The sequence below is a fragment of the Otolemur garnettii genome, unplaced genomic scaffold (assembly GCF_000181295.1).
Source record: "Otolemur garnettii isolate 467f Iridium unplaced genomic scaffold, OtoGar3 scaffold00077, whole genome shotgun sequence".
Classification (NCBI taxonomy): domain Eukaryota; kingdom Metazoa; phylum Chordata; class Mammalia; order Primates; family Galagidae; genus Otolemur; species Otolemur garnettii.
The window spans coordinates 7,179,661-7,206,473 of NW_003852472.1; the positions used below are offsets into that span (position 1 = coordinate 7,179,661).

At 45.7% G+C, this 26,813-nt stretch overlaps 1 protein-coding gene across 1 annotated transcript in view; it reads left to right on the top strand.

Moving 5' to 3' along the window:
• The window catches only part of GALNT17 (polypeptide N-acetylgalactosaminyltransferase 17), a 457,848-nt gene that overhangs the window by 206,754 nt on the left and 224,281 nt on the right, over positions 1-26,813 (top strand). The window contains exons 4-5 of the mRNA XM_003794210.2: positions 15,372-15,564; positions 19,867-20,064. Of these exons, the coding sequence (XP_003794258.1) occupies positions 15,372-15,564; positions 19,867-20,064 (391 nt within the window). The remainder of the gene's footprint in view (positions 1-15,371; positions 15,565-19,866; positions 20,065-26,813) is intronic.

A 26,813-nucleotide genomic window follows, 5' to 3' on the forward strand; every position in this document is an offset into this window, starting at 1 on the left:
CACCTAGTCTGTGGGAGTGGTGGCCTGGCTGAGTTAGATAGATGTCACCTTTCGGATTTTTAATAGTTTTCCTTCATTATCTTCTTTCTTTGTTTTTTAGAAGAACCCAGAGCATTCTAGTTCTTGAAATTTTGTGTATGTGTGTGTGTTTTTTTTTTCTTTCCTGGAAGCTTGTGGAATCTTCATTTTATCACCATGGTCTTGACTATTTTATGATGTTGAACCTTGATGTGGGTCAGTTTCCCTCCATTTGGCTGGACATTTAGTGGTTTCACTATAAACATTTTCTGTTTTTGAAACATTTCTTGGAATTCCAGTTGAGAATTTCTCCTTATGTTTCTGTTTCTGAGTATGTCTTGCTGTTCTAGTGTTAGACTTCCTAAATTGAAGCTCTCATTTTCTCACTTTTTCCCTCTGCTATCTCATCTGATCTTTTTGCTCTGCTTTCTTCGAACTTACTTCAGTTTTACCGTTCTTCCCTTTTTATTTTTCTAAATATTTCTGCTGTCCTGGTTTTACTTCCAAGTGATCATTTTTATTCTCTGAAAGTTCCTTTTAATAACATGTTGTCCTTTTTTATAGGAGGCAATATATTTTCTTATCTCTGGAGGGTGTTAATATTTTTTTGTTTTGCTTTTCAGTCTTTCCTCACGCCTAGTTCATTTTTCTCAGTTACACTTTCCTCTTTGGCGTTTGGTTTTTATCTTTTATGTTGGAGGCTTTTCTCAGATGTCTGGCGAGCCTGATCTGCTCATAATTGCCTCTTAAACATTGATTAGACAGCCCAGGGCTAGGGCAGGGGAAATGAAGAGTTATTGCTTGGTGGGTATGGAACTTCAGTTTGAGAAGATAAAAAAACAGTTCTGGAAGTAGATGATGGGGATGGTTGCACAGTGATGTGAATGCATTTAATGGGGCTGAACTGAAGTCTTAAAAGGGCTAAAATGGTGAATTTGATGCTATATCCACTTTATCCCAATTTTTAAGAAACTAACTAGACATGGATTACTCGGATTGGCCATACTGATCTTGACGTAGAGCGTGTGGGGCAGGGTGTGAGGTGGGAGAAGGAATCTAGCAATGAGTTTCTTTTCATGCTCATCTTTACTTTGTCTGTTCTTTGTACCCTCAGTCCACCATTGGTCTTGGGGGTTCTCCAGTGTACATATTGTTTCTTAGTTTTTTGCATCGTTAGCTTAGGGGCAACCGCAGGACATCTATCATTTGCTTAGCCCCATGAATCTGCTTGCTGGCTTGCCTGATTTTGTGGCTGATGTCCTTTCTTTTGGTTTCTCTGACTTTGGAAGGTCATAGGTGTTTTTGTTTTGTTTGTTTTTATTTGTTGATTTTCAAATCCTTTTAATGTAGCTTTTAGTGACTTTTGCATAGTGAAATCAGATTCATGACATAAATTTATCATGTTATCCTGAAACTTTCACATCATCTTTCAGAATATTTAATTGGGTAGGCAGTGACTCATGCCTGGCATCCCGGCACTTTGGGATGGACAACTTGACACCAGGAGTTCTAGACCAGCCTGAGCAACATAGCAGGACTTCATCTCTACAGAAAGTAAAATTTTGAAAAGTTAGCTAAGCGTGGTGGCATGTACTTATGGTCTTACCTACAGGGAGGCTGAGATGGGAGGATCACTTGAGCCCAGGAGTTTGAGGCATCAGTGAGCTATGATTGCACTCTACCTGGATAAAATAATGAGACCCTGTCTCAAATAAATAAAAAAAAAAAAACCCAAAGGATATTTAATGTAAATTGATGAATCATCCTCCAGGTATGAGGTGCTGTCCCATGAAAGTGTAACTTTTCTCTATCCTCACCAACATTGAATCTTACTAATCTTTTCTGTCTTCACTGATCTGATGAGGGAACTATGGCATATCATTTTAAAATCTGCATTTTTTGAATAGTGGTGATGATGAATAGTTTTCATATGCTTAACCATGTTTCTTTCTTAGAGATTCGCCTATTGACAGTTTCTTATTCCTGTTTCTACTGGAGTATTTATCTCTGCCTTATCAATTTATAAGAACGTTTTATGTATCAAATCAACTCCTTTTATACTCACTTTGCAGGTATTTCTCTAGCTTGTGTTTCTCCCTTTCATGTGTTCCTGATATTTTTCGACAAGCATAGATTTTACCGTTTTTGTGGCTAAATCAGTTAGTCTTTTCTTTTTTATAATGTCCTAAGAAAGTTATTCATTCTTCTTAACGCCGTGCAAATTATTCATGTGTAGTTTCATTGGCAAATATTTCTTTTCAAAATACGTCCCAGATGGGTGAAATATTTTTATATAAAGTATGAAGGTTTTAACATAGGGACCTTGTCTCAAAGCACAGAATTCCCTTACTTTAATAGTCAATCCTTTCACCACTGATTTGTAAGTCTCTGGTTTTATCTGCTAAGATATTTTAGATTTGGAAACACTGAGGCTAAATCACATGATGACTAATTGGTCATGAAGAGGAGGTGGATTCACAGAGGACTCCCAGGCCCCTTGTTCTGGTCACAAGATCATCAATGGTGATGCTCATTGAGAAGGGGATATGGTAGGGATAGCAGGTTTGGAACAGGGTCAAGTCCTCTTTTTGGCTATGTCAAGTTCTAACTTCTTATGTGAACTTCCTGTACCTTCAAAACTTAGGTGAGGTGGAACTTCAGCCCTCATGTTTTCCTCAGAATATCAGAAGCTTCTTTGTTCCCACTGTTACAATCCTCAATACTCTTTTGGGAGTCCTGTCAATACTCCTGAATTGTTTTTGTAACTTCCCTCATTACTTTCTTTGTTTGAGGGGAGGAAAGAGCAGAATCAAATCCTGGCCCAGACTCCAGATGTGTGTTCTTGGCCAAGGCACTTCCCTTTTCTGACCGTTAGTAAGTTGAGGGTAATAGTACCTTTCCTTCAGGGCTTTTGTTGTGCGGTTTGGAGGTAATTCCTGTAAAGGACATAGTTAGGGTGACCAGACGTCCCGATTTTGACGGGACAGTCCCGCTTTCCAACAATTTGTCCCACGTCCCGCGGTGTTTTTAAAAAGTCCCGATTTTTGGAAAGAATGCACGAATGGGCGGGAGAACAGGAAGGGAATATACAGTTTTCAGCTGCCATGTGGCTTTTTTGCCAGAATATGAGTTTTATATTATTTTTGTTAATTTTATAATGTTAAACTGTAATAATAACAAATAATTGTTGAGAAGTGATTATCAAGAACTGCTCATCAAAGTTTGCATTGTTGTCAGGCCTCGTCCCGCGCCCCGGTGCCATGTTGTCCCGCTTTATAAATGTTAAAATCTGGTCACCCTAGACATAGTGCAAGTCCTGACCACGTTATGAGGCGGTTCCTGTTGAGTGTACTCATGATGCTGTTTGATTCTCTAACTTCAGTTCATTCATCAATATTCAATGTACTTGGTTGGGGAAGGTGGCTCACACCTGTAATCCTAGCACTCTGGGAGACCAGTGCTGGTGGATTGCTTGAGCTCACAAGTTTGAGACCAGCCTGAACAAGAGCGAGCCCATCTCTAACAACAACGAGCCCATCTCCACAACAACAACAAAATAGCTGAGTGTTGTGGGCACCTGTAAACCCCCCAGCTACTTGAGAGGTGGAGGCAAGAGGATCACTTAAGCCCAAGAATTCAAGGTTATTGTGAGCTATGACACCCCGGCACTCTATCAAGGGCGACGGAGTGAGACTCCACCTCAAAAAAAAAAATAAAATTCAACCCATGTGACATTCACACCTGGAAGCCCTCTCAGAGGTGGCCGAGTCGGGGCTCTTTGTCCCTCCTCCCCTGGCACCAGTGTGTAGTTTGGCCTCACACTCACCGTGCTGTATCGCATTTGTTTATTTGCAAATTTCTAAACTTAAAGACACCAAATGGGAAGAATGACAGCTTCTTCTTGTTCTCTACCCCAGGCCAAGTATGTTGTAAGTTTTAGTATTGCTGAATAAGTTAATTTCAGCTGCACATGTGCAGAGATTTTTGTTGTTGTTGTTGTTGTTGTTGCTGTTCCTACGTCCTCTGGCATCATGCTGGAAACTTCTGTATTTGAAACTTCAACACTATAGTTATTTAGCTTTAGATTGCAGAAACTGCCTACCTATCTGAGCCATCATTTGGGTTTTCTTGGTGATCTGGCCGGTTGTATACTTTGTCACTAGTATTTCCCTGTAGAACAAGCACATCTGATCACCATCTCTCGATGGGTTGTGTGCGCAGGTTGAAAGCAGGATGGCTCCTGTTAGAAAACTTTTTGAGCAGAGGGTTATACCCTCTGGACTTCCAAAGGGATTTGGGAGATGTGGTCACACTGGCATTGTTTGCCTTTCTTCGTGGTTTATAATTGCAGAGATAGGAGAAGTCTTGTGTTTTGCGGAGATAACATTCTTCATGTGTTGCCGAGGCCCGGAGTGAAATAGCCGACAGACACCCTGTTATCATGCGGCCCCACACTCAGCCAGGCTCTCTTTATTTGAACATCACCTGCCTTCTCCCCTGCCTTTAAAGAGCCTCCCTAATCAGAAAGAATACTTGCTTTTGCCCCCAACCAGATCACCGCAATGTGACAGCTTTTGCTCTGTGGGTTTGTAATCCCAACGAAGTTGTGCATGTACATATCTCTTTGTGTATTTTTTAGGCCATAGGGAGAAAAGGATGAGAAGGAAGAGTGTGTATCTTTACACAAGAGATAGCGGGAGAGCCCCAGCTAAGCCCAAGCCTCAGCTGCCAACTGGCTTAACACAAAGCAAAACCCACCAAGAACAGCCACAATGAAAAAGAAAGCATTCTTACTATGAAGTCATTATAGGCTCACAGGAAGTTGCAAAAATGTGTGGCAAGTTCTGTGTAGCCTTGACTTGGTTTCCCCCAGTGGTAGCATCCTGCAGAGATCCAGTTCAGTGTCACAACTAGGAAATGGATTTTGGTCCTTTTGGTCTTTAGCCCAGATGATTGAGAAGTGAGGAGACATAAGGTGGGTTGGCATTAGAGCTGCGGTTCAGCTAGAAGGTTCTTTGGTCTTTCCCAGTCCAGGTCTGTCTGATTGGCTGGTGGCCTGTTCTTCTGGCTGTTTTATGAGGTATGACAATTAAGTTCACCAGTTCATCCTAGAAAAAGAGCTACATACGTCATTGCTGAATATCACTATGGTCACCAGATAGCCAAGGGGAGGGCTTCAAAGGTGATATTCAGCAACAAGGTATGCAGCACTTTTTAAAGGACAGTTCGCGGACTTAATTGGCAGATCACATACGACGACAGTCTGATGGCCGTTCTGGGAAAAAAGTTCCAAAATTGCTTTGAACAGTGGACTAGATGCTGGTTTCAGTGCATAGCTTCCCAAGGGCACTACGTCGCAGGTGACTGTAATGAATCATGTAGCACTGAATCATGTAGCAGTTTTTCTAGGAAAAGTTTACACACTTAATTGTCTGACCCTGTGCATCTCCATGGGCTCCCCTGGCTAGAAGAAACATGTTAGGTTCTGTAGGCCTTTTGGATGCTGATAAAAGCTGCTGCTTGTAGACCACCCTTATGCTACATTAACAACTTAACGGGGGCTTTTGTGTAAGCATGCATGAGCTTACACATCCTATTTGTTCATAGGGCCCATGCTGCCTTGACCTTGGAGGATTCAGGGCTCTGAATACAGAGGACCTGAAAATGCTAGGAGAGCATGAACTACCTGTAGGATGGCTGGCTTGCTCATCCTTGGCTGCCAACTGCATTTAAAGACAACTCCAGGAAGCAGTGACCGCGTGCCACCAACGTGTGACCCTGTTCTCTCCAGGGCTTCACATTTCTTGCATTCTGTTTTGCTCTCTCCTTAATGACTGTGACTTTTGCTATTTCAAGGAAGAGATTTTCCAGCCTCACAGTATTCGAGATCAATATCGCCGTAAATAAGAAACATAATGAGAGAAAAACACACTCCAGCCTGTAGACAAATTTGATTGCTTAAACTCACATGTTGTTATTGGAATCAGCTACAAATGCCAGACTTTTCAGCTGCCTTTGATGGGGCAAGATAGGAGAATGCAGTTTGTAGTTTGGGGGAACAACTTGGAGGCCGCACCTATAGATATTATGATGTTCCTATGCTGATTTAGGCTTCTCGTATTTATTATTCAAAAGGTAAAATTTAAACGGGAGAGCAGTGGAAAAGGAATTTTTTCACAAAGGAATTGGACGCAGAGATTGCCTTCCTTTTCAGCGTGCCTCTCATGAATGCCCAACTCGGTGGGATGTGTTTAGTTTAGCACTTGGGTCTTTTGCACATCACATTTCTTTGCTTTCTTCCTTTCATCTTTTGCTTTTTTTTGTTCTCACTTTGTTTGATCTTGCTGTGGAATCGCCCTTAAAATGCTTTCACATCTAGCAGAAGCCTCCCTTTTGAGTCTCTTCCTTACTTCCTGAAGTTTCTCACTCTCACCTCTTTTTCTCTTCTTCTCACGGTCGCCAAGTGCGTTATTTAAGTCTGCAAAGCTAACAGATGCTCAGAGAATAAATATACGGTATTATCGTGGCTGCCCGTGTCCTTTGATCCTGTGTTTTTACGTGCTGTGTCCTCATTGCAGATGTTCTTTAAGCCCACAATTTCAGAGATGGACAGGCCTGTGCCACGGTGGTGGGATGTGTCCCCAGGCACATGGCTCCTGCATCCCTGAGCTCCTTCAGCTCGGTGGTACTGCACAGAGGACCCTGAAGCCCACAGGTTTCCTTGGATGCCCACCCCTTCTGAGACATGTTGGTCAGTCCTTGGGCCTCTTCTCTGGAGAGTGTTGACCGCTGTTAGTGGAAGGCAACCCAAAAAAGGAGATACTTTCCTCAAGTCCAGAGGCCGCTGACCCCTCTGGGCTATCCAGCCAACTTCCCAGCCCCAGTTGCAGCCCTAATCCCTCACCTTCCCCATTGGAAATTGATGGTGGCAGATTCAGAATAAAATGAAGTCATCATACTGGGCGCTCTGACTCACCTTTGGTCCTCACACACCCCTGTGCAGTGGAATAAGGTCGTACATACTCTGGTACTTAGTCTCTAAGCGAAAGTGTGGGTGCTTCTGGGCTGCTGGAGGAAGCCAGTTCTCAGGACAAGCCTGGGTTGGACAAGCCGTCAACTTCAGATTCCACAGCATCACGTTTGCAGGAATTGGGGGCAGAGTGCTGTGCCTCCGCCTGGGAAAGGGGTGGCCTTGGGAAAGTCACTGTCCCCACCCCCCCACACTCCCATCTCAGTCCATTTGGCCTCCTACAAGAAATACCCTAGACAACTATAATGTATCCACAAAAAAAGCAGAATGAAAATAATTTAGAGAGGGAAATACCCTAGACCAGGTAATTTGTAAGCAGTAGAAACGTAAAGCTTGCAGTTTTGAGGCAAGGCGCCAGCGGATTTAGTCTTTGGTGAGGGCCCAGGCCTCACTGATGGCCCCACTCTCTGCCCTCATATGGTGGGAGGGCAAATGAGCTTCCTCAGGCCTCTCGTTACCAAGGCACTGATCCCATCCTTGAAGGAGGCATCCTCATCACCTAATCACCTCTCGGAGGCCCCACCTCTCAATATCAGTGCCTTGGGGGATTAGGGTTTAACATATGAAGTTTGAGGGGACACAAACATTCAGAACATAGAATCATCTGTGGGCCTCAGTTTTTTCATCCATATAATGGGGATAATAAAACTCTTCCCTCACAGAGTCACTGAGAGTCCCTGAGAGGGTAGAAAGAGTTGATACATGTCAAGTGGTTACCGCGGCATGTTACACTTACTCGGGACTCAGTACTTGTTAAAACAAAACTTGCAAAGTGTTAAAAGTTTGCCTGACAGCCATCCACTGATTAAATTATGAAAAGGCGTTGAATCTGGCTAACTAGTGTTCTGGAGCTTTTCATGATTAGCTGACATTTTTAGTCAGCTTGGTTAGCAATTTGGAGATATAAATATTTCATTCTAGACACAGTATTTGAAATGTTTGAAAAATAGTGATTTTTTTCAGAAAAGAAATTTGTGCTGGTGACATCAGCTTTTCCGGGGGTGCTCTCACCATGAAGGTGTCAAGGATGCCACTTTGGCCCCTCACATGGGGTCTCTTTGAGGCCATCTGAGGGCTGGCTGTGTGTTTACACGTGTATTTTGTGAAATTTACAAAAAGAAGATTTTTTTTCTTTTCCTCAGAAAAGAGCCCCCACATTGTACAAACTTCACATCCCACAAAACTCAGATTCATTTCTGGGACTTACTGTCTCCATTGGACAGATTAAAAATCATATGTCATATGACCAATATATGCAGTCAGGTGTCCTCCCCACCCACATTTTTTTCATTTTCAAAATGTTTTAAAAACTCACTCCTGGCCTTTGTGTGGCCTTTTCTTTACATAGCTGGTTAGTTTTTTCAGGCATAAAGATATTCTCAGGCACACTTGGTAAATCCAGGTGTTTCAAGTCTATTTTTATGTGTGTGTTCCTTCTAGAGCACCAAAGCTGATTTTTGCTTATATAAAATATTAAAATATCTCAGAAGACACTGTAGAAATGTCCAGTGACCTGACTAATGTCTGTGCTGAGACTCTCTGGTGAAGCCCATGCCCCCCCTCCCCCGCACTGTCATAAGCCCCTAAGCACGGGAGCTGGAAGTTCCCCCGGGGAGGGAGAGAAAGTCCCCACTGGGGCAGGCCTGGCCGGGAGTCACTGCCAGAGCTGAGTCTTCCCACAGCGAGGCCTGTGCTCCCCTCACCCGGTCTGGAGGAGCTGAGGAACCCAAGTCCTCTTGGGAGAAGAAATCTCATCTGAGTATCTCAGCAGACATTCCCAGTGATAGACTTGGTGACCCATGAAGATATGAAGAACTGGGCGGCGCCTGTGGCTCAAAGGAGTAGGGTACCAGCCCCATATGCCGGAGGTTCAAACACAACCCGGGCCAAAAACTGCAAAAAAAAAAAAAAGATATAAAGAACAGGCCAGGAGCAGAGATCTGCCCTGGGAGAAAGTGTCCCAGCAGGAATCCAGGGCTGGTGGGGACAGTTGATAAGACTGTGCTCTGGGAACAAGCTTCCAGTCTGTCAGTTTACCAGAATGGGGATTAGGAAGGTCAACTGGTCACAGAATCTAAAGTCAGGTCATTAGTGAGGCTGAAGGGTTTAAATTCACACACACACACACTCACCTTGCCTTCCCCACCTTCAAAAGTGACCAGTTGTACAGGCAGGAAAGGCCACGTTTAGTAGGAGTCCATTTTTATGAACTGTCCAGAAGAGGCATATTCACAGGGATAAAAAGCACAGAAGTGGTCACCAGGGGCTGGGGAAAGTGGGGGTCTGTGTGAGGGTTGTCTGAGTACTTATCAGTCCCAGTAAAGCTTCTTGACTTAGGAGTGCTGGGGGAAGCTGGGAACCGGCATTCTCACACACTCCAGGTGATTCCCACTCTTGAGGACAAGTGACTTGGAGACAGTCAGTTTTGTTTTATTTTGGTTTTTAATTGGAACATGCCATATGTGCTATTCTCTCATCCCCAGCTGTCACAGCCCATGCATTCGTGGCGAGCAGCATGCCCAGACCGCCACAGTGGCTGGCGGGGAGGGATGTGGGCGGTGAGAGGGGCAGCGGCAGTGAAGGGGGCTGATGGCAGCAGGACTGTTGGTAGGGGTGTCGTTCTACAGCAGCCGTAGCAGAAGTGGAGAGTGAGAGCCCTGGCTCAGGGACTGACCTAATTGTGAAATTGCTCCATGCAGGAATGGCCGGCTACTAAGGTCTCAATTTCGGAAATAGCGAGGCAAACCCACACCATGTAAGCCGAGGTCACCTCCAAAGGGTTCAGTCTTTTAGACAAGGCTGGATGGGGTGACCCCACGCAGTGGGTAAAGCAGAGATGTGTGGGGCAACACTGGGGTTCTGGACCGTCTGCTCAGTTAGAATGAACCCTGTTCTATACACATTGGCTGTTCATCCCAGATGGGGTTAGGTAGGGGCCAAACGCTAGGCTGGAACTACCCTAATTGTGTACACTGGGACAGCCACCATGGTGGCCTGGACACAAGTTCTTGGGCCACACCTCAGACATATTGGGCAATCCAATATGGGTTAAAGTTTGGGAAACACTCATCTAAGCTGAGACTGGTTGTCCTAAGTCTCTATACCTTGAGAGAGAATTAGAATATTCAGTAACTCTCACCATCAAGTCTCATTATCAAGATGTTATAGTTGCCTGAGGGTTGAGAGGTCAGATTGCCCACCATTGTGCACAGGGGGACTGGGCCCAACCCGGAGCAGTGCGTCCACTTCCCAAGCCCCTGTATATGTGCACTGAGGTTCTTGCATTGGTTTTGGAAGCAGGTGGTGACGACTTGAAGTCAAAACTTGCCCCTGAGGAGGGCTCAGAGCCAAGGGGCTGTACAGATGGTTTATTCTATGATATTGCTGAAAGTGTGAGTCCAGTAATACATTTTTTGCTTTAGTTCTCACTGTCTGTGACTTTTTTTGCTAACCTTGGCTTCTTGAGCCCGGATGGCTCCAGGTGTTTATCTTATTGTTAAGGGGCAGCCGTGGAGCAGATCTCGGGTCTCACTCACCAGTCACGGCAGTGTCTGCTTCTCCCCCTCACCTTCCCCAAACATTCTTCATCAGAGTCTTAAGAAACACAAGGTTTCCCAGATGGCACTAAGCCAATTTACTGTTGGGTTTTATAACAGTGGAAGGTAAACATTTATTTGCAGAAATGAGTTTTTCTTTCCCTGAGTTTGTTGGTGAGAAAAAAAAGTATACTATTTTTCTTACCGTTCTGACAACGTCTGCGAATGGTTTCATCCACTAACTAAGGCTGATGAGGGACCTTAGGGGAAGGTGTGACATCTCTAACCACTGTCAGGTTGGGTTTATTTTGCCTGCACAGTGGGCCTGCAGGCCTTGTTGTCCATGGCTAACCACTGGGATCACTTACATTAAGGGGAATTTGGGCTTTTGCACCCCACCCCCAACCCAGTCTAGCTTCTCTCCTTTTCCAAATTGAAATACCCCAGGGCCCTCAGGCTACTTCAGGTGTGGTCCACCAGGACCAGGCTTTCTGGAAGTTTCTCCTGAGCTGTCCAGTTCTCTCTCTGCTGACCTTGTTCTAGCAGGGTCCAGTTGCACCAAGAAGGACATTCTCACTGCTTCCTTTAGGAACCTCCTGTTGGTCTAGATCTACAGGCTGTTCTCAGCTCTCATTTTCTCCAACACATGGGACTCTACCGAGATTGAGTAGCTTTCTGAGGACAGGGATTGTGCCCTCCTCTCCCACATAGGCTCTCTCTACATGTTTATAAAATGAACACGTGTATCTGCCTCTTGAAGACTCTGCCAAAGGCTCTGTTCTCCTGTGCTGCTGTCCCCACCCAGGCTTGTCCTCTGGCCCCTCGCTGCCTCCTAAACATACGTGTTCTGCAAAACGTGGTTCTGAGTCTTCTTCACCCCGTCTCCTGAACAGCATCTCTTCCACTCTGTCCCCGACACCTCTGCCCTGTCTCCTCACCTCTGAGTTCAGCTGTCTACCCCTGAATGTCTGGTGGCATCTCAACCTGTCCCCAGAGGAGCTTCTTTCTTCGTTTTAATCAATGGCATCTTCCTAGCTCCCCGCCTAAGACTAAAACTTTGACACATAAATAGATCCCACTCTGTGCTTCTGTGTTTTCTTTGTGCTTATGTGCTCTGGATGGTGAGAGCTCGCGTCCAGACCTTCTGCTTAACAGAAGCACCTGCTCCATGAGCACTCCAGCCAAAATGATGTCTCCCTCAGTGACTCCTCACAGCACTTTTCCTCCATGGCCGTGAACTCCGTTCACCCACAATACTGAATGTTGTAAATTTCAAACACTTCCCCTTAACTAGGTTATAAGCATCTTGACAGAGCACTTGTGTCCAAATTGTGTTTGAGTCCAGGCAGTGACACCACCCAATACCTTACGGTTGGCCTGTGTTCTCCATCAGATCCTTACAATAGCCAGGATCTCCATCAGTTCCAGGAGAATATTCTGGATGTTTAGAATGCCAGGTGTTGGGGGGTGCCCTTGCCTGGACTCAAAGACAACTGATGTACTGGAAACAGGACCCTGACAGGGTCACTTGTTCTGCAACTTTGCTGGTTGGAGGGTGGCATCTCCCCCAGTGTATCAGCTGTCACTTTTGCTGTGTTTGGAGGAAGAAAGGTGCTTGCCCCTACACGGTGGGCCTTGGATGCCACAATGAAGTTGAATATTTAGAAAGACAAGCTGTTGTTCATGGGAAGTTATAAAATTGACCCGTTTTAATAATAATGACAATAAACCAGTTATCATTAGACTTAATGTTTATTGAATGCATATCGAGGGCTTTATGTGTAGCTTCTCATTTGCTTTCAACTGCCATGAAGTTCGTGCCAAATGATTAGTATTATCCCATTTCCCTTAATGTGTCTCCAAGCCCTTTGCCATCCGCATCTCAGTAGCCTTTACGTGGTCAGTGGCAGTCAGCTACACTTTCTTTTCCCAGCCTCATAGATCCCTACCCGTATCTCTCCCCCAAACTCTCATAAACACTTACCAAATGAGGAAATCACTTAGTACTTGGACGTGGTGACTGATACAGCCATGAGCTGACATCTGGTTTCTGGGCAGAGTCAAAACTAGGTCCCTGGCCTCCTGGCATCTAAATGCTAACAGTGCCTGCCGGTGCCCAGCACCGCATACAGTCTTTGGAGTGTTCCTGAACCAACAGAGATTCCTGCATCATACGCCAGCCCTGGTGAGTGGGCAGGATTCCCTTCATAGCATGTCCTGGGAGCTTTGCCCACCTTGTGCCCCTTGTCTCCACTGGTATGTCCCTCTGTCCCTGCCTACCCACCCAGTATTCACGGGGAATAAATGAAACACCAGGCAGATGTGGTCTGCCCAACCTTGCTGGCATTCTTGCTCCAAGAAGCCTACTTAACTGACGGGAATCCCCGGCCAACATCAAGTCAGTAGATGGTTTCTAGGAGCTGAAAACTCTGTGGGCTACTCCAGTCTCCAGTGTTTGGTTACCCCTTCTTTCATGGTGGATGAGGGAGGAGAGGGTCCTCACAGCCCAGCTGATGCCCTACCCCCCAGCTGGTACTAGGATGATGGTAAAAATGAAAGATGGGCAAGACGTCGATCATAGATCACTTTTATCCAGGGTGTAGTACATGCCAAGTGTCTGCTAAGAACACCCTTTGCCTCTTGAGCTCAGTGGTTCTCAAAATGTGGTTCTCCACATTAGGGCACTGATTTTCAAGTTTGAGAACGACAGTTAGGACATGCAGGCTGTTTGGACCACCACGGACATGGCTTCTTCAGGCTCCCTGGGTTTCCCTGAGGTTTCTAGTCTGGTCCTTCAAACCTATGAGGAGGGAAAGAGAGAAAATAAAATAACTCCTTATCCCAGCTACTCAATGTCAAGTGTTTACACTATGCCATTCTAGGCATTGTCTATAAATTAACTCATTTAATCCTAATGATAACCTTAGGGAGCCAATACTGTTATCATCACCCTTCTATAGATGAGGAAACTGAGGCACAAAGTGATTGGCTAACCTGTCCAGGGCCACTTGGATTAATTCATGGTGGCACTAGGGTCTGAACTACAGGGCAGTTGGCTCTAATCTCACCTTGAGCACATGCCACTCTTTGTGGAAAGTAGAGGGTCTGTTCCCTCCCACTCCCACCTCAGGTTCCATTTTTTTCACCTTGAAAACAGCACATCTCACCACTGACCTCCCTGTATGAGTCAGCTCCGGCTGCTATAACAAAACACCACAGACCGAGTGGCTCAAACAACCAAATTTTATTTTCTCACAGTTCTGGAGGTTAAAAGTTCAAGAGCAAGGTGTGGCAGGCTTGGTTCCCTCTGAGGCCTCTCTCCTTGGCTTGCACCCAGCCACCTTCTTGCTGCCTCTTCATATGGCCGTCCCTCTGTGCATGCACACCCCAGTGTCTCTTTGTGTGCCCTGATCTCCCCTCCTTATATGGACACCGGTCAGATTGGATTAGAGCTCACCTGTAATAGCCTCATTTTAACTCAGACATCTTTTTAAAGGTCCTGTCTCCAAATACAGCCACGTTCTGGGGTACTGGGAATTAGGGCTTCAACATACAAGTTTGGAGGGGACACAATTCAGCCCATAACACTCCCAGTCCCCCATCATTTGTGCCTTTGACTGACAGTAACTATTACTTGTCTTCCTGCCCTGAGGACTCTCTTATCCCCGTCAAACTAAATAAACTGTTCTCTGCATTTCTTCCTGAGTCATATGGCTGTCTCTCCAGGGACAACAGCCATGATGCAGAGGGGTCAGCCTCACTATATGTGCTGCAAATGTATGCCTTTAATTTGGCAAAAGCCACCAGGTGCACCCAGGAAGTGAGGGATCTGCACCACATTGGGTAAAACAGGATTTTTAGCTTTTTCTACAGTGACGTTGAAAACAACAATGTTTCTTAGAATATTATTGGTGGACCCTTGTGTCAGAATTACCTGGGCTGCTGCTGAACATCAGAATGACCTATAGGAGGAGACTCTCCAGGGGCTGACCCTTGGAGTATGCATATCTAACAACCCCCTGTCTGGCCCCTCCCTACATCTGGTGATTCTTAGATGCACAGAGGTGCTAGCCTGTACGCCTCTGGTGTTAGATACAGTTGGGTTATGCTTCATCTCTTCTGTTAGCAGGTGTGTGACCTTGGAACAGGTTAGCCTCCCTAAAATTATGTCTGAATTTGCAAAGTAGAGTTAATTTAGTAAATTAATGGAATTAATCTAGCACCCTCCTCGGGTTGCTGTCAGGATTAAATTAGATCATAGAAATAAAGCACTTTCCCACCTGCTTGTGGTGGAAGGGAGGGAGTTCAATCCCTGGAAGCATTAGTTCTGCCACCAAGGAAGCATTTCTTCTACTGAGCAAAGACTTCTTTTGCATCCCAAGACCCCCACAGTAACAACCAGTCTGCATACAGAGGGAAAAGCCCATATAGAAGTTGATAAACAGGACCCGGGGGTGGTGGGAGGATGGGAAACCTGGCCAAGTTATAAGGCATTGGCACAAAACAAAAAAATCTCAGAGGCTCTCAGTCGGCTTGCACCAGCTGGGATACAAAAGCCAGGCCTGGTTTCTGTCTTACTGTGTAAATTGTACACTGTCAAAACATAGATGTCCTGGGTGAGTGCGGCAGAGATGTCTTCTGACTCCCAGGCTAATGGGACTTTCTCTTCTACTAGAATCACTAACCTGCAATTTTTCTTTCTTTGTGCTCTCTGAATCCCCTGAAGACCTGTGGGCATCACAGTGGGTTGGACGCACATTTGAAATGACATGTTTTTGGATCTTCTTGCAATTTGTCTTTTGTAGAGGAGCTGAAGGCACCCCTGGAGGAGTACGTCCACAAACGCTACCCCGGGCTGGTGAAGGTGGTGCGAAATCAAAAGAGAGAGGGCCTGATCCGCGCTCGCATTGAGGGCTGGAAGGCGGCCACCGGCCAGGTCACTGGCTTCTTTGATGCCCACGTGGAATTCACTGCTGGCTGGTAGGTCATGAGCTGGAACTTAGGGACACTCAGAACTTGCACTGTGGTTGGGAGGGGCTGGAATCTGGGAGGTGGGAGGGTTTACCTACTTCCTCTGAGGCCACTGGAAAAATGGAGATAGACTGATTCAAGAAGAAAGTAAGACTGTTGTTTGGGATAAAACTGGAAGAAATTTGTCTTTATTTCGTTCAGTTTGTCATCACTATTGCCATCATCATCATCATCAAAATTTCTAGTTGTGTGTGTTAATCAGACAGAACTCAAGATAATCCTTGCAAAGCGGGCAAGACAGCCCGACTTTTATTGTTCCCTGTTCCCACTTTGCTGCTCTCTTTTCTGGAGAGGATGGTTGACTGTTATCGTGAGAAAAGAGATGTATTTATAATTCAAAGCTTCCTGGAATTTGTAGGGTTATCGTTCACATCACTCAGAGGAAAAGGTAGTTTATTCCCTGCAAATGTGGCCCTGATGTTTTCCAGGTGAAAAGATTAGTGTGAGAGAAATTGGTGGGTCTACAGGGAGGAGATTTTGGATGCATGAAAAGTGAAGCATCAAAAATGCCCATATCATTCAATGAGCATGTTAAAATTGGAACAGGAGTGTATAGTTTAAAATCATGGTCAGATGGTTATTGCTAACTAACCAAGGAAAAATCAAGTTGGAGGTGCAAGGACTTGTGCTCTGCGTTGCTTAATTACTAAGAAGCAGAGTCTTGTATTTCACAAAAAGTGTTTATTTACATTCAGTGACACCATCTTGAATGAGTGTTATTCACAGATCAGAAGAACTGATATTCCATTACTAATTATCCATGCCAATGTCTATCTTTGTTCATTCCCAGCAACCTTCACAATCCTTTTAATGACCGAGTGAAAGAATGGTTATGCATGTGACCACACAAAACCTGGGGCCACAGTTAACACTAGCTCTTTGCTGGGCTGGGATCTGTTACCATTTTAGACACCAGTTTTCTCTCTGGGGTCTTTTCCTGCCATCAGACCCTGGTGACTCCCAGCTGTGTGTCTTCAGTCCTGACCTCTGCCCTGAGCTTCAGAGTGGTTTATCTCTGGTAATAATCTCTCACAAAGTGTGGCGCCCAGACTGGAAGCATCTGCAGCATCTGGAAACTTGTCAGAAATGCAAATTATTGGGCTCTCTCTAGCCCCGTAAAATCAGAAGTTCCAGGGTAGGGTCTAGCGATCTGTTTAAACCAGCCCCTGGGTGACTCTCCAGCTTGGGGAGCATGGGGCTAGAGGCCTTTGAACAGATGCCCTTGAATGTTCTGTTGCAGCCTCGGGGTGGCATATCTGTCTTTCCCACTGCATCATTGCCTCCTCGCTTCTTCAGAACTGGTGGCTCCACCCATGTCTCTGTCACTTGATTCTTCCCTTGCCTCCAGCGCCAGCCAGTTGTACCTGCTATTCCTCACACCTCCCTCCTGCTCTCTGCTGTGACTGCCGCCTCCCAGTCAGTCCTGCATTGTCAGACGAACGCTGCCTGAATTCATTCTTTCCCTGAGTATGTGGCCATGCTGTCCCTGATGCCATGCGTGGTGTGCCTAGTACTGAGTAGCTTCTCAGGGCTTTACGTGGTAGAGCTGGGACAGTCCTGGGCAAACTGGGACAGCTGGTCACTCTCCTGAGGTTCAAAATCTGCCTGCAGCTCTGAAGTCTAATTCTGGTTGGTCTGGTCCAATCTACCTTGCCTAGAATTGTTTTTTTCTTTTTTTTTTTCTTAAGACAGAGTCTCACTTTGTCACCCTGGGTAGAGTGCTGCCATGGCATCATCATAGCTCACTGCAACCTCAAATTTGTGGGCTCAAGAAGTCCTCTTGCCTCAGCCTCCCAAGTAGTTGGGACTGCAGGTGCCCGCCACCGTACCTGGCTAGTTTTTCTATTTTTAATAGAGACTGGGTCTTGCTTTTGCTCAGGCTGGTCTTGAACTCCTAAGCCCAACCAACCGGTCCACCTGTGTTGGCCTCCCAGAGTGTTGGGATTACAGGTGTGAGTCCCATGACTCCATTCTTCATCATTCAGACCCATTTTCTACACCAGGGTGGCATGTGGCCCTCCCTGAAACCTTTTGTAGTTCTTCATCACAGGGTAGACCATGTTTTTCAACTTGTACTGGCTCAGACTACAGTCATAATCTTCAATTGTGGTGACTTACGACAGTGAAGATTTGGGCATGGCGGCAGCGGTTTTTGTCCTGTGGTATATCAGCAGTGTTTGTCTGTCTGTGGCTTTGGCTGACTGATCATCTATGTTCTGGGAGCCACGGAGTACTCCTGCCTTGGCCATATCCTTTTTGTGGCTCAAGGGAAAAGAACAATGACTGAATCGCATAATGGCTGTGACAGTTTCTGCTCAGATGCAGCATTTTCACTTCTGTTTACATCCTTGGCAAAGCAATTCACAGTTCCAAGCCAAATGTTAATTGGAGGTTTGGGGAGGAGTACAGTCCCACAGGGAGGAATTGCAGACATTGTGGTAATAGGCAGGACGTCCCCGGGGAGGGGAAGCAAATAATTGCAAGCCGTCATGTCATACTTTGTCTAATAGACAATAGGATCAGAGTCCTGGGCTGCAGAAGTATTATTCGAACCAGAGCCTCTGCCCCCATGCTCAGTAACTGTCCCTCCTCAGTGATGGGCTGACCTGAGCTTCCATACCTACAGCCCCAGGCCTACGTGGGGGGGGAAGTGTGGCCCTTCAAGGAGGCAGTGGGGCTTCGGGGTTAGGTTAGGCCTAGAATTAAACCATCTAGGTTAGAAACCTGGAGCCAGCTACCTCATAACCTCCCTGGTCTGTTTCCTCATTGTAAAATGATGATTCTAGGACCTACCTCATAGGATTGTTGTAAGGGTTGCGTTAGTCAGCACATGTAAAATATTTAGCATAGTACCTAGCACTTAGTAAGTGCTCGATTAAAATCAGCTGTCATTAGCTGATAGGGAAAGGTAACGTGTTCAGAGATGAGCAAAGGTAGCATGCAGTCAGGGTGACTTAATAGGTATCGGAAGTGGTCCACGGTGGGGAAGAGGAAAAAGCCTTCCTACTGGGGGAAATTAGGGAAGCCTTCTTGGAAGAGGTGGCTCTTGATCTAAGCCTCCTTACGTGGACTTAGATCAGGCTTTCTGCCAGCGGCAGAGGGCATCCCCAGAGGAGGACAGCATAAGTGAGGGCTTGCCAGGGACAAAGCTCCGGAGCATGTCTACAAGTCTTGAAAAGTCAGTCCCATTTGGCTGCGGCCTGTATGGTGTGTGCAAAACCATCCGAGGCGGGTAATGGCCCAGGGTATATTTTATTGCTCGTTTTAAATAGAAAGATGAGATGAGCCAACAGGTAATTCAATAGCTGCAAATGAAAAGAGATGGGTTGTCGGCTATGTGTTCTCATTATTCTTCCAAATAATGCAAAGGAATGGGGTTTTCACTTGACTCCTTTCCAAAGCCTGCACCTTCTTCTAAGCTGGGAGATGAATGCCCTAGCTTATGAGAGCCATCTTTTTCTTCTCAAATACGGGAAATGATCCCTTCCTCTGTCTGCCTCTGAGATGCACGATGGCAGAAGTGTCTACCATCTGCTTTCTCCTACGCCTTGCCGGCTACACCTTGAACCTGGAGCCAGATCTCTGACGAATGCCTGCTGCAGGCCTGGGGCGGGGAGGCTAGCCGGGAGGCAGATTCTGCCTGCCTTTGCATTTAATTAGTTCCCGGCCTTCTATCACTAAGCAATTCCATTAGATCCCTTTTAGGAAATCAATTAAATAATCAATTAAAACAACTGAAATAGTCCCACACACAAAGAAGCCAGCGAGATGCTTATTAAAACCAGGCCATCTAGGGCAGAAGTGACCTATTTTGGAAAAGGAAATTTAGTGCCAGCAGAAAAAACAAAGGGTAGCAGTCCGTGCCCTGGGGGGAAACTTATGACACTGTGTAAAAAAACCGAGGTGCCATGCAAATCCCACAGAGCCCTGCACTAGCAATATAAAAAAAGCGAGGCTTGGCGCTTTCTCAGGGAGGGGACCCTGTGTTCGGAATTCTCACCCCAGGCTTCTCCTGCTGAGCAGGCATCACTGTAGTGATTCAGACAGGGGCAGAGCACACGCTGTTTCACACACTTCACAGCCCCACCCACGTTGCAGGCGACCTCAAACACTGTCTCCGTTGCAGCCTGCCCCGCACCCCACCTTCTAGCTAAGTCACTGCTGTTCACTTCCTGCAGTCTGGGGGTCTGTGTCAGCCTTGGGAGGTGAGCCTCGGGAAAGACGTTTTATTTTTACTTCTCTGTGTTTCAGGGCTGAGCCGGTTCTCTCCCGCATCCAGGAAAACCGGAAGCGAGTGATCCTCCCCTCCATCGACAACATCAAACAGGACAACTTCGAGGTGCAGCGCTATGAGAACTCGGCCCACGGGTACAGCTGGGAGCTGTGGTGCATGTACATCAGCCCCCCAAAAGACTGGTGGGATGCCGGAGACCCTTCTCTCCCCATCAGGTCTGTGGCAGGCGAGCTCTGGTGGCCAGTGAGCACCCAAATGTTCAAGGGTATATAGAACACCCTGGGAGAGGCCAGGAATGACTGCCCTGGGCAGAGTGGCAGTGGGCAGAAGGCTCTCGGGTGTCTCAGGATCACAGCTTTCTTGCAGAGCAAGGAGGTTGCGTTTTGTCCCTTTTGCAAAGCTAAATTGTTCAAGTGCAGCTTTTGTACAGTGATACTGAGAGTTTCTCTCTATTCTTCCTCATATATGATGAACTGTGTTCAAGAGCTGCAAAGTATAAAGTTTGAAAGGTATTATTTCCTAGGGCTATTTCACACTTGAAGCAGTCTTTCCCATCCTTTTTCATGAGAAAAGATTTTGTAGGGAAAGGACAGTACCGGTGTGGCATCATGGGAACTGGAGGGCCTTTGGGAAACCCTAGGAGTCTCTTGTCCTAGGTCACCCCCAGCTCCCTCATGGGGCACACAGATCAATATCTCTTGGCATACCAGTTGGGAAGCTCAAATACATAGAAGGCTGAATGGCTTGGGTACAGTGGCTCATGCCTGTAATCCCAGTACTTTGGTAGGCTAAGTACCTGGGATCTTGCTAAGATCCCATCTGTAAAAAAAAGAAAAAGAAAAGAAAGAAACCCCCCGCCCCCAAATTAGCCAGGTGTGGTGAAGCACACCTGTACTCCCAGCTACTCAGGAGGCTAAGGGAGGAGAATTGCTTGAGCCCAAAAGTTCTACTGCATTCCAGCCTGGGTAATAGGACAAGACTCTATTTTAATAGGAAAAAAAAGTTGTTTAATGAAGTAGATTGATTTTGATGCCATAATAGTTTCCTATAACTGCTATCACAAATTACCATAAACATGATGACTTAAAACAGCACGAATCTATTCTGTTATGATTCTAGAGGTCAGATGTCTTGAATTAGCCTTAGGGAGCTCAAATCGAGGTGTCAGGAGGCTGAGTCCTTCTGGAGACTCTAGTGGAGAAGCCATTTCCCTACCTGTCCAGCTTCCAGAGGCTGCCCCCTTCCGTGGCTCCTGGCTGTATCATCTCTCCCTTTCTCTTCTGCTCCCTCTGTCACTTGGCCTTCTTCCTCCTGAGAATGCCTCTTTCTTACAAATGCTCTTGTGATTACACGTGGGGTCCACATGAACAATACAGGAGAGTCTCCCCATCTCAAGACCCTCCACTTACTCACATCTGCAGGATCCCTTTCCCCATGTAAGGTAACATCCACAGGTTCTGGGGATTAGAATGTGGACTTTATTTTTTGTGAAGGAGGGGGAAGGAAGGGCATTATGCAGCCTACTTCTAATGCCTTGGTTGTCAACCAAGACTCTCCCCAAGCTGTAGTTCAGTACTCTGTGTGAGTTCTACTAGAGGGCTGGACTGACTCTTAAAATCATGGTTGTGTCTTAGATCAGAAGAGATAGGAGCGGCCTGCCTAGCTGGGCTAGTTTTCAGGGCACGTTTGTTGATCTTAAGGGGGATTGGAAGACAGAATCGTGGAATAGGAGTAAGGGCTTTACAGATAGCCATGAAGCTCATTCTCATTTTACAAATTTGTGATAAACAAGAGTAAGATTTTTGTGCTGTTCCCTTATTTTCCTGCTCAAACTGAAAGCAGAAAAATTGCATTTAAATAGAGCCACCCATGGGCACATTTGTACAACAGGGAAGGCCATCTTTGGGGCCCATACCTGCCTCGGCCAAAGCCGACTCATGGCTCAGTTCCCACCAGTGGGGACTCAGTGCAGTGCTGTCCATGTGATGCTGCAGGGCCTGCTTTCCAACATCTGCAAGTAATAGTGTAGACTCATCAGGAAGGTGGTACCTGAGAGGCAGTGTCACCTTCAGGGATATTTAAACTTTAATGGTAAGTACTTGAAGACACATTGGCCTTCAGATCTTAAAGGGATGAAATTCAAATAATAGGCTGATAGACAGTGAGTTTTCTGTTTTGGCCAAAGAAAGGATACATCCTCCCAAGCGTCCTCCCTGACACGTGGGAAGCCGGCTTCCAGCCACAAGAGAAAACAGAGTGTGACTGTAAGTGTTGGCAACAGAGGGAAAGAAGCGGTAACAGTGCCATGCTTTGGGGATGGCCAGCAAACATCTGTAATGGCCATCTGTGCACATGTGAGTCAGGAAGTGAAAAGTTAGCTTGTATTCTGTGAGTTACGGTAACAGAAGATTAATATGCACTTTAAAAAGACTCTAGAAAATAGAGTCGTGATCATGAGTCATTAATATTACATGCATCTCTGATGTACAAAATGGAATCAAATGCCAGTGATATCTTTTTAATGTATCTTAATTTGTGAAATGCTTAATCTGTTAATAGTTGATGGGGATATTTAATTGAAGGAAAGAATTTTTATGATCCTCCTGAAATTATTAAACAGATACAATATGGTTTCCTAAATATTAAGACATGGCAGTTTCTCCTTCTTGCCATGATACCGAAATTTTAATAGTTGTGGTTTTACTCTGATAAAGGATAAGATGAGAACTTTTCATAATCCAAATAGCATTAGATTAGATGAGGCTTTAGATACTCAGATTTCCCAGTAGACAACATAATGTAGGTTTTGCATTAAGGGAATTTATGTCCTTTCTGTTTTAGTTCTTTCCCTGTTTTTCCCTATATATCTTTTTTTCTCCTGCCTGGTGAATAGCTATTTTCTAAGGTTTCTGTTTATCCTCTGGTCTTCATCATCTGTACCAGAGTTTAGGGTGTACAGAATGGGCAGGTGCCATTAAAGAGGGCAAGGGCCAAGTGCAAGAGTCGGGCTGAAGGGACTGAAGAGTATATGTCCCACCCAGGGAACCAACTTTACCAACCCTTGTGATGGTGCTGGGGGCGGGGCACGGGGCCAGCATGGTCAAGTCCTCAGATGTTTAAGAGAAGCCATAAATTCAGATCTTTTATGACATTTATTGGCAATACAGCCCTCTTCTTCAAAACTGTAGGAATCTAACTGCATGTTTCTACACTGTATTTGACCATATGGCCCCCAGAATTTGAATTAGCTCCCCACTTGCTCCCCTTCCTTGGATACTCCCAGGGTAGCCATCACCTGTGCTTCTCACACCAGGAGTTGTGGGCCCCTGTGGTACATGGTTGTCATTGTGGGACTGGGGCATTTGGGGAGAGCATCACTCAAAATGGGAAGCATCACTCAAAAACATGGCCAGGCTTCCTGGAGCTTGAGCTAAGCCTGTAGAGATTCCTCTCCCATCTTCATACGGTTGTGCACCCACAGCTCTCTCTGCTGAGCCCTCTCTGTGTAAGAGCTTGAGAAGCACCGGCCTAGCCCTTATGTAGAGACAGTTCCCAAATCTATGTCTTAAGCTCTGATTATTCTCCAGAGTGACTTCATTTCTCTTGTCACATCCACAAGTCATCACTAGACCAGTGGATTTTAAGCTTTTCTTGAGTCAAGGACCTCTCTGATAATTTGATGAAAGCTATAAATCATATTCCCCTGAACATGTGTAAGTGGATATAACTTTGCATGTAATTTCATGAGGGTTATATATGCCTTGAAGCCAGTCTGCTAAGGAGCCTTAGGCCTTATGTCATGGACCACTCTGCTCTGCTTAGCTTTTCAGCTAAGCAATTCAGCTAACCAACCCCCACTCAACATAACCCACTCTCCTTACTTTTGAATTTTGTTTGGTGTTCCGCTTTCACAACCTTTTACACGAATTTTTCTTATGCACCTCCTGCCCACCCTGAGGTGAAGCAGGACACACATTGCTTCACCCTCCCTATCACAGATGAGCTAATGGGGGTGTGTGTTGAGGGGCCTGCCTGGGGTCATACAGCTGATCAGCCAGTGCTGGCATTGGAACCAGTCTCCAACCTCCTGGTCACAGTCTAACTCCCTGCCCTTCACCCCCTATCCCCCTCCTTAGCTTAGCTCTACTAGTGGGAGAGCTTTTCTTAACCTTTCCTATCACGCATTAGCCTGTAGGCTTTGTGAAGGCAGGACTGTGGCTGTGTGTTTCCCAGTGCCTAGTGAGCACTTGGCAATTAGTGGATATGCCAAAAATATTTACTGAATGGATGAGTGGGTGAGTGGCATCTGAGGCTCAGAAGAGAGATCGGGGCTCAGAAATGATTACAAAGAGGATGCAATTGCCAAGTGGTGCATTAGAGACAGAAACGGAAGATGCCACTGTTTCTGGGATGAAGGGAGCCTTCATCGAAGAGACTGACAGGAAATGATGGTCAGGGAGGTCGGAGGAGAACCAGGTCCAAAAACCTAAGACAATGCCAGGAAGATGAGACACATCCTTGGGCTTAAGCAATTAGCTCATTGAAACCTTAGTGAAAGCATTTTAAGGAAGTATTTGGATCTGAAGCTAGGAATCAATGGGCCGGGAAGAAGCGGAGATCCGGAGTGCAGATGACACTTTGGAGATGTTTGAGGGAGACTGGGAGAGGGAGGGGACAGAAACTGAGCAAGAGGGTACGATCAAGTGATGTTTGCATTTTAGAATGGGAGAGACTATGCACTGAAGAAATGGAACTCATGGGGTCTGTTTATACAATGCCTGTGGTTTTGTTTCTTGTTGCCCCATAGAACTTGTTCAGTGCAGTGAACACTTCCCTTGTCCCTGGATGCCAACTCCAGCAGACACCATGGTGTCTCCTGTCACTCTTGGGAAAAAAGAAAACAATTCCTGAAGTCACTTTAAATCACAGACAGGCCTCAGTTCCATTATTGAAATTGACCAGTGTCATGCAGTAATAAAAACTTGAACTTAATTGAAATTAAAATCTCCTCCTATCCCTGCACTGTGGCTAGTGACGGTGCAGTGTTCCTTCTCTCCCTCCATTTCTTCCCGGCCCACATTCATTTTTTCCCCTGGGAGTATAGGGTCCGAACTCACCTGGCGCTCAGCAGGGAGAAGAAGGGGAAGAAAGCCAGAGAGAGGATTCTTGTCTTATCAGTGCTGGCTTGTAGTGGCTTTTCAGTCTCTGGGCCAGCAGTGTCAAAGCCACATCTTTCCCAGGGTATTCAGAAGGTTCTTCTAGTTCCCTCGTGTGGGGTGTGGACAGTCCGAGCCCCCTGCTGCTTTCTCCGTGCAGACCCCGCACGTGCAGGCAGTGTCTCTTGTCAGCTGTCCTCCTCCAGCCTCCCCCCCACTCCTGCCTTCTTGTCAGCCCCACACCCTCTTATAGCTGGGGTCACCCTGCTCTGGCCTGGGGTATCCTTTTTGCTTATGTTCGGGTGTTTTGTTTTGTTGATAATGATGTTTTTTATTGTAGCAAAATATATATAACATAAATTTTACCATTTAAATCATTTTAAAATATGGAATTCAGTGGCCTTAGGCATTCACAATGTTGTGTGACTTATCACCACTATCTACTTCCAGAATTTTCCATCCCGCAGTGACAATCAGTACCTATTAGGCAGTCATTCCCTCCTCCTCCTTCCCCACTCCCCTGACTGCTCTCAGTGTACTTTCTGTCTATATGAATTTGCCTGCTCTAGAAATTTCGTTTAAGTGGAATCACATAATAAATGGCCTTTTGTGTCTGGCTGCTTTGATCAGTGTAAAGTTTACGAGGTTCAGTAATGTCATGACATGCATCGGCATTTTATTCCTTTTGATGGTGGGCATCCCTTTCAGCAGAGTCCCAGGTCCACATCCCTTCTGTGAGTTCCATATCTGGATTCTGGGATTTGCACACCTTTGTGACTCTTGGGAGGGGGGAGGCAACCACCCCCCTAACAGGACTGCCCTCTGTTCCATGGCCCTCTATTTCCCCTTCCTAAGTATGAGTCACATGCCAGTGAGGCTGTTTCTACACTGCCAGGAATGGTGGCCACCAGGCTTGGGGTTAGATGGTAGGAACCCCCCACCCCCCAGAAACCCTCCTGACACATTCTTCTTCCACATTTCCTCACTCATCATTAATAATCAGCTGATCATTTCTGGCTATTTATTAAACTTTTTTCATGATCCCTTTGAATTTAGCATCTATTGTCAGAATGTTATAAGAAGTAGCTGAGTTATCTTTAGCCCCAATGAGAACATGAAGAGCCCTTTTTTAACACAGTACATAGACTTGAGAGCATGGAACAAGGACAGGGGAAGGTCCTGAAGAGGGCAGAGGGCTAGGTCAGGGACATGAATAGTGGTTTGGTATTAAAAAGCAGAAAGAGAGAATTCCTGTTCTCTGACTCACATTTTCCTTGTGAATAGAGGAAATGAAATTATTTGTTAAGAGTGAGAGTTAGACCTTGGATAAGGGCCTGCAGGAAAGTGGTAAAGGTCTCACTTGATGATAGGAATGGGAGTAGGTGGTAATCTGAGCAAAAACATAAAAAGTACAAAAAAGATGGCTATGTTGAGGGCTCAAGAATATAAATCCAACACAGTTCCCACCAGATTTCTTAATGAAAAACTACTGTGTATTCAGTTGTGCTTTGATATAAGCTTTAGTTTTATTATTCACAGCATTATGTACGTACAAGGTCTGACAATTAAGTTCTCAAACTCATCCTAGAAGAAGTGCTGCATATCACACTGCTGAATATCACTAGGGTCCCCTTCAAGTGCTTCCCTTAAGAAACTATGCACTGATGTCAGTGCCTGGTTCACCCTTCAAAGCAGTTTGGAAACTCTTTTTCTGGAATGGCTATCAGAGCTGTTACCATATGGCACACAAAAACACACAACAGTAATGAACACCACTCAGCAAGACACTGCTACACACAGTTGTGAGA